The sequence below is a fragment of the Eptesicus fuscus genome, chromosome 3 (assembly GCF_027574615.1).
Source record: "Eptesicus fuscus isolate TK198812 chromosome 3, DD_ASM_mEF_20220401, whole genome shotgun sequence".
NCBI lineage: Eukaryota > Metazoa > Chordata > Mammalia > Chiroptera > Vespertilionidae > Eptesicus > Eptesicus fuscus.
In genome coordinates, this window is record NC_072475.1 from 70,760,137 (window position 1) to 70,772,984 (window position 12,848).

Below are 12,848 nucleotides of genomic sequence, written 5' to 3' on the forward strand. Positions count from 1 at the left end.
CAAGTGCCAAAGTATTAGTTATCATTAAAGTAAATTGTATTTACATAACACATTCTATGTGTATAAAAGAAAATTTATAAAGCAGTTTTTAAAATTTACCTTGCAATAAATAATTATTACATGTTAGAGTACATGTGTTATTTAAACCCGGGTTCAGTCCTGAGGGAAATTTATATTTAAAGCAGAAAATGTCTTCATCTTCTAGAGGGCTAGCTTTATAAGTGGGCAAAAGGACAGTGCTCAGAAGGTTCCTCATCACAAAATATCTTATATCAGTAACTCATTTCACCTTTGGACCATTTTTCAGTCTTACAGACTTTTACTTTAATGTTAAAACACATAATCCACAGGAAAAGATATTCTGAAGCTCCCTTATCAGCAAAGCTTTAGAAGAAAAACTGACATCTTGGTGAGGGAATAAAGGGACACAGAAAGATTAGAGGGATGCTAAAACAACCTTCTGAGACTTGATCTTTTATTTATTTATTTTTTTTTTATTTAAATCCAAAGTATTACATATGTCACCTTTTTCCCTCATTGACCTCTCCCCGGCTGCTCCTACCCCCAGCACATGCCCTCACCCCTCTACTGTCTGTGTCCATTGGTTATGCTTATATGCATGCATACAAATCCTTTGGTTGATCTCTTACCTCCCACCCTCTCACTCTCCCCAGCCTTCCCTCTGAGGTTTGAGGGTCTGTTCGATGCTTCTATGTTTCTGGATCTATTTTTGTTCATCAGTTTATGTTGTTAATTTTATTCCACAAATGAGTGAGATCATATGATATTTATCTTTCTCCTACTGGTTTATTTCACTTAGCATAATGCTCTCCAGGTGAGACTTGGTCCTTTAAAAATAAAAACATTTAGAACAAATTTATTCTAATTCTAAAGTAACTAATTGTTTTTCCATTTACATAGAAAATATATGTTTATTAGTGAATAACATTCAAAAAGCATTTTGAAAATATATGCTGTCTGACAACTATTTTCTGCCTTTAATCCCAGCTTTACCTTTTCGAGGGGGTAGGGTGAGATGATTTATGGGGTTATAAGAAAGGAATAAAAAGTGGAATATCCAAAGATAAAATTTGTCTATGCCTGACATGGGTACTTAAAAAATTTTTTTTTAATTCCTCTTTGGTAGTCTATAATTTCTGGGCTCAGCAATTGTTTTGGGGAGGGAGCAGAAATAATCACATAGTTAATTGCATAGCTAAGCCTTTGAATTTAGCTACTTTTCACTTTCCATGGTCTCCCTTAAAGTAATGAATGCAAGTACTAGAATTCATTTATTCAATAAATATATTGGTAGTAGAGTGTTGATTTGTAGTTGATGCCTTCATGGAGTGTTCAGTGTAGTAGGGAGGATAAATATTGCTAGGTCATTAAAAGTTTGCCACTTTATGAAATAAAAGTATAATGTACTGTAGGATAGAGTAATAGGCAAACCTAATGTAGTTGATAGAAGAGGGTTAGAAAAAGTTCCTGGAGGAAACAAAGCTGAAACCCAAATGATTACATTAGCCAGTGAGAGAAGGGATAGGTAATTCATCTGCTCAGCAGAGGTATCAGCATGTATGAATTTTCAAAATTGGGAGTGTGGCAGTGGCATTTTGGAAGAACTGAGTTTTTATTTGAAATGGGAAAGAGATGAAAACTGCCAGTTATTAAAAAATACATATTTTTATTGATTTTGAGAGAGAGAGAGAGAAACATCAATCAGGTGCCTTCTGCACAACCTCTACCGGATTGAGCCCGAAATCTGGGCATGTGCCCTGACAGGGAATAGAACCTGCAACCTTTTGGTGCACAGTACAACGTCCAACCAACTGAGCCACACCCGCAAGGGTGCCAGTTTTTAACTAACACATTTTAATTACTATTTTTATAGGTAATTTCTGGACAGAAGCTCACACGATTATTTACGTCAAATCAAATATTACCAAGTGAATGCTTGAGTTGCCTTCTAGAGCTACTTGAAGACCCAAACATAAATGCACCACTGATCTTCAGTATCATCAGTTTGTTATCTCAATTAGGTAATTTAATTTCTCTTTTTAACTTTTTAGAAGATTTTTTAATGTAATAGCTTTTAAAGGGCAGATTTAGTTATAGAATCGTTAGGAGAATGGTTCACATTCCAAAGATTTCTTCATTGCAGGACCTTACAGAACTATTTGCTCTGTGGATCTCTTGAAATGGGAATATTGTATGCATCCTTTCTTAAAATTATTGGAACGAAGAATCTCAAACATATCAGGTTCAGTGGTCTACAAATAAGAACACACTTTCGGAAATGCTGACCTACTTTTGAATTTAAGAAAACACAAAACTACATTCACGTAATGCCAGTATTAAATACGCTGCTCAGAAAAGTTATGGCTAATGATCAAATAAATCATCCTTTTTTTATAGAGTATTTTGAACTTGGAGCTAAGGGTAAAAAATGTAGGTGTCGCTTTTTCTATTTTTTCCTACCTTAAGATTTAGTTTTTAAATTTTCACTTAATAGTTACCTTTTTTATTGATTTGTGTTTGGAGGTATAGTGGAGATATTTTTGTGTGTGACTATAAAATTAATACATACTTGCTATTAAAAACACACACACAGTGATCCAGAAGGATCAGTCCGACCAGCCGGCGTGGCTCAGTGGTTGAGCGTCGACCTATGAACCAGGAGATCACGGTTCAATTCCCAGCCAATATTTGCTCAAATATGCCCGGCTTGCAGCCTCGATCTCCAGTGTGGGGTGTGCAGGAGACAGCTGATCAATGAATTCTCATGATTGATGTTTCTATCTCTCTCTCCCTCTCCCTTCCTCTCTGAAATCAATTAAAAAATAAAAATAGAACTTTCTTGATGAAAATGTTCTCTATCTGTTGTCCAGTATAGTACCTGTAAGCCACATAGTACTATTGAGCATTTGAAGTGTGAGTACTAGACTAAGGAACCTAATCTTTTAATTAATGTATATTTAAATAGCCACATGTGGCTTAGTCACTACCAAATTAGCATAGATATAGAGAGTAAAACAAAATTAGTCTTTATTCATCATCACCACCTTCCTCATTATTTCTACCTTGGGGAAGATATTGGGGATCTTTCTTAATGGTTTGATATGTGTTTTTCCAGATCTTATTCTATATTATAACAAATGATTATAGATTAAAATATTAACAAATAATTTCATTTATTTTTAACAAAAATGGTATTGCAGAGTACTGCTTGTTTTCTTTTATACTTGCTATATTTTAGATGTCTTTCCATAATGCTTTCTTTTTAATAGATACCTTGTACCACATTGTAGAGTACTATAATTTATTTAACGACTCCACTAAGGATGTGTACTCCTGTATGTTCTTTTTTGTGTTTTTTGCTTTTAGAATTAATAAATTTTTCTGTATTTTTGCTCAAATATTTGAGTATTTGTTGAATAAATTCCCAGTAGAATATTCAGACATTGTTCAATTTAACAATCATTACTAAATTGTTTTCCAAAAAGGCTATGCTAATTCCAACATCCACCAACCATTTATATGAGACTGGCAGTCACTTTCAATGTTTAAATATGTTAAAGAAGTCTCTGGTTTCATTGTCTGATGATCTTAATATTTTCTTTTTAAATTTTTATTTATTTTTTAGTTAATAGACTTCATTTTTAGAGCAGTTTTAGATTATAGAAGCATTGAAATAATTTAACAGCAAAATTTTTACAAGCAGGCATTTTCCTTGAGATTAATTTAGCTTACATTGACAAATCATTTGTTTATTGGCAAAAAAAAAGGAAAAGCTAATACTCCCTTCTCTTTGCCAGCTCAAACAATTTCTATGACTAAACTTCTGCATTGGAAAGTATTTGTATGTAAAATAGTCATATAATATTTGATGTTTTTATATAATGGTAAATTTGATATAGAAATTAAAATTATGACTTTTATCCATGAAGACCATATGTAAAATTGATAATGTTTTGTGCATTTTAATTTACAGCTGCAGACAATGAAACCAGAGACTATCTTCAGAATACGTATAACCTGAATAATGTGTTGGCAGGAGTGGTATGTCGGAGCAGCACTTGCCACAGTGATTCAGTGTTTTTGCAGGTATTACATCCACACAGTACTTTTCACTTCATACTTATTCTTCCTTATTTTCAGATCAAAATTGATAGTATCTGTTAGCAACTGCTAGCTTATAGAGTATATGCCGGAATAATACTGAATGATTAGGCACATTCTTACCATTAATAAATTTAAGAACTAGTTGCTCACACATGTACTACTGTTTAAAAGTTGTGGAGAAGGGAAGCTTATTCACATTAGCACTATTACTAAAGAAAAAAATGTACATTATAACTTATTTGACAGACTTATAAACACAGATGTCAGCATTTAGACAGTTATTTACATTAAAATTATAATTTGAGTTGGCATCTAGTCTCATTGTTGAGGAAACATTTTACAAAATTGAAGCTATACTGTAGATTTGGTCTTATTTAGCATAGACTCAAAGCTCTTATACCCATAATAATTTATTGAACCTAAAATTCAGTTGTAAAAAAGAAAAGTGTTGCCAATTAAACGTACATGAAATTTTAAATATGGTAAATGTGAAAAAATATATATCTTAGAATTGATGGAATATATATGTTTCAACCTACATATACTTTTAAGATGATAAGTAAACCAGGTTGATGAAAAGATGCTTTGTTTAAGATAGGATGTATAGGAATGTGTGAATCAGAGGATGAATCCTAAGGTTCCTGGTAGTCTTATTACTTCATGTTAAAAAGAGAGAGAGAACCATTTTAAAAAATGGAAACATTTTTGCTCTAAATTCTGCCTACTAAAATGGTGACATGTTCAGAATATGCACAGAACTCTATAGTTTGTGAGCATGCAATATGTTTTATGTGTTTATATTCATTACTATTTTTTAATTCTCAGTGCATTCAACTTCTGCAGAAGTTAACATATAACGTCAAAATTTTCCATTCTGGTGCAAATATAGATGACTTAATTACATTCCTGATAGATCATATGTGAGTATGCAACCAAACATGTAACCAAATAATCTATTGGTTTATTTTTAAACTAAAACCATGTAATAGTTCAATTTTTCTTAAATTTTTCCATCTTCTTTAAACTGAGACTGATTTCTTATCTACTCCTCTTAGATAATTTTAAGAATCAAATGATATAAAGCAGCTTTAATTTTTATAACAAAAATTTATGAAATGACTTTATTTGAACAGAAAGAAATTATTGACCCTGAAAATTGTGTTTATATTTAATCTTCTTGATAGAAAAATAATACTGATGAGATAGCACATGGTCACTCTGACAGTTGTTTTTATATTTCTTTTTTTATTGTTGTTATTGTTGTTGTTGATTACCTCCCACCCACCCACCCTTTTCCGCCTTCCCTCTGAGATTCCGCACTCTTTTCCATGCTTCCATGTCTCTGGATTCGTTCATCAGTTTATTTTGTTAATGAGATTCCACATGAGTGAGATCATGTGATACTTGTCTTTCTCTAACTGACTTATTTCACTTTGCATGTTTTCATATTTCTATGCTGCAATTGAATAGGATAGTTTCGTTTCAAAACATGAAATAAGTGGGCAATACTATTCAAAGCTTGATGGTCTTCACATGTTAATCAGATTTTTCTTTTTGCATGCAAAGAGGAATTTATATGTATAAATTTTGAATAATTTAAAATGAATTTAATGATTTTATTTTTTTATTCTTTTTCTTAAATAACAGTCAGTCTTCTGAAGATGAGTTAACAATGCCTTGTTTGGGATTATTGGCAAATCTTTGTCGACACAATCTTTCAGTTCAAACACACATAAAGACTTTGGTAAGAATTTTATAAGATGTTTCTTTCTTGTTTTGTGGTTGCTTCTATGTTTCAAGAACATTTCATTCATTTTTTTCTTGTCCAGCTGATCCATCAGAGTTAATGAAGAATCAAATTGACATATAAATAATTTGAATTATTCCAGCTTTCATATGTGTTGTATTTAAGATGTTAAGGGTTAATACAAGTGTTGAATACTAAAAGTTTTCCTTCTGAATTATTTTGAGCTGATAGAAGGAAGGCACATCATAGGCAATCCCTTTTACCCCAGTCTTTGTATTTCCACAAAATCAGTGTCAACTCCACCAGAAAGATTAATCAGTAAATGCCTCCCCCCAGTACTTGCAATAAGTGAAGGCACACTAATGCATTTAACTGACCCATTAGAAATGTATTAAATCTAGGAAGTTCGTTGATTCTTTAAGGTGCTTTGAACAGTTCCCCTGCTGTGCAATCTATTACCTGTTTAGTTTTAAATTAAATAATATCTCATTTCTTCATGTTGGATTATTCTGACCTGATCTTAATTTTGAGGTGGGGTTATTAAACTTTTACTCTTAATCCCATATCTAAACTGTTCTTCACCAAGATTGTGCCTATTGATACTACTGTACACAATATATAAAATATCCTCTCCTTGAAATGATCTCTTAAGTTGTTAAGAATGTTTAATAATAAAAGTTTACCTACCCTGTGGAAGATATGCTTTTTGAACTCAAATATAAAACAATTTTTATTCTAATTTAATTTTTAAATTTCTTTTTCCTCAGAATAATGTGAAATCTTTTTATCGAACTCTTATAAGCTACTTGGCCCATAGTAGTTTAACTGTAGTTGTGTTTGCACTTTCAATATTATCCAGTTTGACATTAAATGAAGAGGTTGGGGAAAAGGTAAATATGATTTCTTGTTACTATTTTTTAAGATAATTATGAAGTTTTATTCTCTGATACTTTAAGTCATTGAGCCTCTTTATTAAGTTTTAGGATGATTTCAACTTAACTTTTTTTTTTGTATAATATGCTTTCCCTAATTTGTTTTTAAGTTGTTCCATGCTCGAAACATTCATCAGACTTTTCAGCTAATATTTAATATTCTCATAAACGGTGATGGCACACTAACCAGAAAGTATTCAGTTGACCTACTGATGGATCTCCTTAAGAATCCTAAAATTGCTGATTATCTTACCAGGTATGGCTCTCTGACAAATTTTAAGACTTAAAAATACCAAAACTGCCTTTTTAGATTTAGTAAACTTGAATTCTACTGATTCACAATAGACTAAATAAGGATATTTCTATGTGCTTTATTCCCATTCTTTTTGCTTTCCCGGCCTGAAGTGTAAAAGTATAACAGGGCGTGTGTGTATGTTTCAGTCTTTGCTTTAGATGAATAAAGTTGTATTAGTCTCCAAAATGTACACACCATGATTAATCTGTTTCAAAACCAGTTTTAAATCTTAAACATGATGATTTTTTTAAAGAATATTTTTATTATATTCTTCCAGTTTGTCTTTTTGTGTTTTCTTTTTTTATAAAAATGGATATTTCCTTCAGTGGGTGCCTCTAGTGTGTTATAAGGTAAAAATGAGAACACATGTTTATATATCTGTTCTATTTCAATGGCATTTCATGTGATTATTTATGTTTTGAAATTGATTAGTAACTGTTTTCCAGAGAGCTCACAGTTTTTGTATCTTGAGTTAAGTTTTCGTAGTGTGATCCTAAGTTAGAATATTGTTGAAATTGTTTTTAAGAGTTAAATTAACAAACCATTCAGAAACAAGAAAATGTTTATTGAGCTCTACTATGGTCAAGTGTGGAGGAGGAGAAGCAGGGATATGAAGACATAGTTCTTAAACCTTAAGGAATATAGAATCTAGAAGTTAAAAAAAGAACAAAAGCTAAGCACTAGGGCAAGGTTGACCACTACTCATATAGTTAATGGTACTTTGTAATACCAAACAGCATTCACATTGGCATTTTATATTTTCTTCTCTTAAGCATCAGCAATTAAGAGAACTGTCTTCCAGAGTGCCCTCCCTTTATCTGCCCTCTCTTATCTGTTCTAAGAATCTTCCCAATATATTCTTATGTTATACCCATTCTGACCACCAAATGGTGCTTATTTAACAGCTTTGGAGTAAGCAGAAAAATTATTTTGAGTATACCTCTCTAGGACAGAAAGATAATCTGATTTAACATTGCTAAGTGGTTGCTTAATCACTTCTGGATATCTCTCAGTTGCATTACCTATTTTCTTTTTTGTCTAACCTAGAACCTTAGAGTCCCTTCTGGAAAGAAAATTATATTGACCTCTACGTATTTGCTCTACCATTTAACAAAACATTCCTGTTCCAAAGTCTAACTTAATCCCTAAGTTCCTGATCGAAGCTTGAGAAAAATCATACCTTATAAATTTTTATGCTGCATGCTTATGATCTCTTAACTTTATCTGGTTAACACCTCTTACATTTATTCCCAGTCAGCTTTCTTTCACATTTTCTACAGTACCTCCTTTAAATATTTACGATTTTCATCTGCCACTTTTCACTTAGAAGATGTCCTTAATCTTTGTTTCACAGAAAAACAAAACAAAACACAGAATCATATATAATTGCAGTTACCTCAAATATGTTATGGGCAAAGTTACCCTTGTTTATTCCAATTCTTACTAAATGTCCTGTTTTGTTCATAAACATATCCCATTATTCTGTGCATTAAGTCTTATTCTGTCCTATTTTCAGCAGTTTCTCCTATCTCTCTAGTGCCTACCATTCAGTTGACTTCCTTGATTTATACATATGCTCAACTTTCACTTTTTTCTTCAACCATATGTCCCTTTAATATCTGATCTGCCATTGTATTCAAGGTGAATATTCAAATTCTCAATATAGCCCTCCAAATGTGGTGACTGGCAATCTATCAGCCGTAGTTCTTCACATTTTCTTTTGTATATACTTTTGTATAATCATTTCAGACAATAAATAGAGCCATCAACTTGCTAGATACGTGATTTCATGTGTCCATGTACCATTTCATCTGGAGTGCTTCATCTGGACGGCTGAAACTCTTTCTACTATATATGTCTGATGCCTTTTTAAAAAATATATATTTTATTGATCTTTTACAGAGAGAAAGGGAGAGGGATAGAGTTAGAAACATAAATGAGAGAGAAACATCGATCAGCTGCCTCCTGCACACCCCCTACTGGGGAATGTGCCCACAACCAAGGTAAATGCCCTTGACTGGAAATGAACCTGGGACCCTTCTGTCCGCAGGCCGATGCTCTATCCTCTGAGCCAAATGGGTCAGGGCACCTTTTGTTCTTTAAGACTCAAGTCTGCAAAGCTTCACATGATCAGGCCTCTTTCTAACAAATCTGGGTTGATATCCATCCTATTTCATAGCATTTTATACATTTTCATTATAGCATATTTTATATTACATTATATTATTTTGTCTTTCTGCCTCCATCCTTAGACTGTGAGTTCTCTGACAGGGCACTGTTCTCCCAAATCTAGGATGTACCAGTCACATAGAACATAATGTGAATGGTACCACTAGTACCTCTTAGAGTTGTTTAACATAGGGCCCTGCTCCTTACATCTACATCTGCAGAGCCTACTTTAATGTCTGGAAATTGTAGATGCTTTATAAATAACTATTTGTCTAATTTATTAGTATATTAGTGTTCCTTGAATTTTACAACCTTTAAAAAAAAGCTATGGAGATACAGAAAGTTTCAGTGATTATTTATTACCACGTGTCATTTTTTTCATCATTTTATAAATGACAGCCAATTTATGTATATCATAGTGGTAGAATATGCTTCAAGTTTTGAGAAAAACTTTATAAAGACTTTTATATTAGAAGCCAAAATAAATAGATGAAAGAAAATACAATTAAATCTTTTATTTGTTTTGTGCATAAATTATTTTTGATGTATCAATTTTGTAATCTTACTTGATATATTTTTTTTAATTTTAGGTGTACAGCATAGTGGTTAGACAACAATATACAAAGTGTTTCCCCCTGATATTTCCAGTACCCACCTAGCATCCTACATAGTTATTACAATGTTATTCATTTAATGTATATTTTTATTTCAAACCTAGGTATGAGCACTTTTCTTCATGTCTTAATCAAGTATTAGGTCTTCTTAATGGAAAGGATCCTGATTCTTCTTCAAAGGTAGGTAAAAACATGACTGTTCGTTTTAAACTTCTAAAAAACTATAATCTGAGGAAAAATCTAAGTGCACAGTTCTCTCAATTTTTACAAACTAAACATAGACATATATAGACAAGTATATAGATCAAGAAATACAACATTACCAATACTCTAGAACCCTCCTAGAATCTTTATACACTGGCACATTAGTCCCTTTGGAAAACTGTTCCATGGTGCCTACTGAGCACATGTATACCATATGACACAACAATTCCACTCCTAGCTACATAGGCAAGAGAGATATGTCCATAATACATACAGAAAATGTTTAATAGAAAATGAAATTGTTAAATGATACCATTTACTAATTTTTAAAAATGTCAACTGCTTAGGGGATAAGGCCAACAAAACCTCTACTCTGAAATTATGAAACATTGAGAGAAATAAAAGACCTAAATGAATATGTTCATACCAAGTTCATATAGATAGCAAGAGTTTACAATATTAGGTTATTCGAAATTACAACAAGTTTTACACTGTTTATTGTCGTTTTTTTATTGATTTCAGAGAGGAAGGGAGAGGGAGAGAGAGAGAGAAACATCAATGATGAGAATTGTTGATTGGCTGCTTCCTACATGCCCCACACTGGGGACCTAGCTACTGCAACCCGATTGGAATCGAAACATGACCTTCTGGTTCATAGGTCGACACTCAACCACTGAGCCAAGCTAGTCAGGCTGTTTTTGTATTTTTCTTATTTTGGTGTATGTGGAAATTGGGAAGGTGATTATAAAATTTGTATGGTTATGCAAAGGTCCAAAAATAACTGGCTATCCTGAAAAAAAAAATGAACTAAGTTGGAGGGCTTATACTACTACCAGATAACAAGATTTAATATGAAGCTGCAGTAATTAAAACAGTGCAGTATTGTTATAAGTGTAGTTAGCTGGCCCAGTGGAATAGAGTACAGTCCAAAACCAAACCCCTAGTTTGTGGATCTTACTGATAACAGGGCAGTATTAAAAGTATGGTCATTTCAATAAATGCCACTGGGTCAATTGAATATCCATTTGGGAAAAAACTGAATTTTGACCCCTACCTCACACCAAATGAGAAAATCAGTTCCAGAAAAATTATAGATCTAAATGTGCAAGGTAAAACAGTGAACTATGATCTTTCAGAAGAAACACCTAGCAGAATATTTTTACAGCCTTGGAATAGATGAAGATTTTCTTAGACAAGAAACAAAAACACCAATTATACAGGAAAAAAGTTGATAAGTAGGACTGCATTAAAATTAAGAGTTTCTGTGCATGAAGAGTCCACCAATAAGAGTGAAAAGACAACTCACAGTGTGGGAAAAGTTCTCTATAATACATATATTAAAAAAAGGACTCTTATCTAAAATATATTATTTAAAAACTTATACATATATGTCAGAAAAAACACTGATCTTGCCGAAACCGGTTTGGCTCAGTGGATAGAGCGTCGGCCTGCGGACTCAAGGGTCCCAGGTTCGATTCCGGTCAAGGGCATGTACCTTGGTTGCGGGCACATCCCCAGTAGGGGGTGTGCAAGAGGCAGCTGATTGATGTTTCTCTCTCATCGATGTTTCTAACTCTCTATCCCTCTCTCTTCCTCTCTGTAAAAAATCAATAAAATATATTAAAAAAAAAAAAAAGAAAAGAAAAATTACTGATCTCCAATAGCAACCTAAAAAAGAAAACTTGAATTGGTCAATAAATATGAAACAGTTACTCAACTTTATTAATATTCAGGGATGCAAATTTAAATGGTAATGTGATCCCACTGCATATACACCAGATGGTTAAATTTAAAAATGGGGATAAGATCAAGCATAAATGAGAATGTAAAAAATTCCTAAGTGTCCCAGTATGCATGGGCTGAAAATTGGTACAACTGTTTATGAAAACTAGTATTTACAGTCAAACCTCTGTTGTGGAACAAAACTTTGGTTCTCAACCCCACAACCCTTTCATACTGATACTGTACTAACATTGGACACATGCATACATTCTACAGGACCCAACCATTCAACTCTTAAGTATTTACCCGTAAGAATTGAAAACATGTTCATCAGAAGATATATACAGAGCATAGCAGTACTGCTCATAATTGCGGAGAATTAGAAACAACTCAAATACCATTAACAGTAGAATGGGCAAATAAACTGTAGTATATACACACTGGAATACAGTCAAGCACTGTTCAACAGTGGGGATACATTCTGAGAAATTTTTGTCTGAACATCATAAATGTATTTACATAAACTCAGATGGTATATACACCTTGGCTATAAGGTATAGCATATTGCTCTTAGGCTACAAATTTGTACAGCATGTTACTGTACTGAATACTGTAGGCAGTTGTAACACAATGGTATTTATGCAGCTAAACAGAAAAGGTACAGTAAAAATCGTATCCAATAAAAGGGTAATATGCAAATTAACCGTCACTCAATCACAAAGATGGCGGCACCCAGTCCCCTCAGCCTTGCCGGAGTCCCCCAGGCCTGGGGGGCGCTGCTGTTGAGAGCAGGCAGTGTGAGCGGCCTGGTGGAATGCCTGCTTCGTTGTCGCGGTGACGGAGGGCTTCTGGGCACAGGGCATGGAGTGGCCGGGGTGGGACACTTGCTTCGTCGCTGTGACGACGCTCTGGCCATGGAGGGCCTCTGGGGGGCAAAGGGGCTGGCCCGCAGCCTCTGCAGCCGAGCGCAGCCTTGGAGAGGAGATGGTGGGTCTGCCTCCCACGGAAGCAGTGCAGCTCCCTCCCATGGAATTGCTGCG

The 12,848-nt window shown here is 33.6% G+C and overlaps 1 protein-coding gene across 1 annotated transcript in view; it reads left to right on the forward strand.

Moving 5' to 3' along the window:
- CIP2A (cellular inhibitor of PP2A) overlaps positions 1 to 12,848 on the forward strand; it is a 44,266-nt gene that overhangs the window by 3,238 nt on the left and 28,180 nt on the right. Inside the window, exons 2-8 of the mRNA XM_008146586.3 lie at positions 1,895 to 2,042; positions 3,995 to 4,107; positions 4,951 to 5,045; positions 5,773 to 5,869; positions 6,640 to 6,762; positions 6,915 to 7,060; positions 9,987 to 10,062. Of these exons, the coding sequence (XP_008144808.2) occupies positions 1,895 to 2,042; positions 3,995 to 4,107; positions 4,951 to 5,045; positions 5,773 to 5,869; positions 6,640 to 6,762; positions 6,915 to 7,060; positions 9,987 to 10,062 (798 nt within the window). The remainder of the gene's footprint in view (positions 1 to 1,894; positions 2,043 to 3,994; positions 4,108 to 4,950; positions 5,046 to 5,772; positions 5,870 to 6,639; positions 6,763 to 6,914; positions 7,061 to 9,986; positions 10,063 to 12,848) is intronic.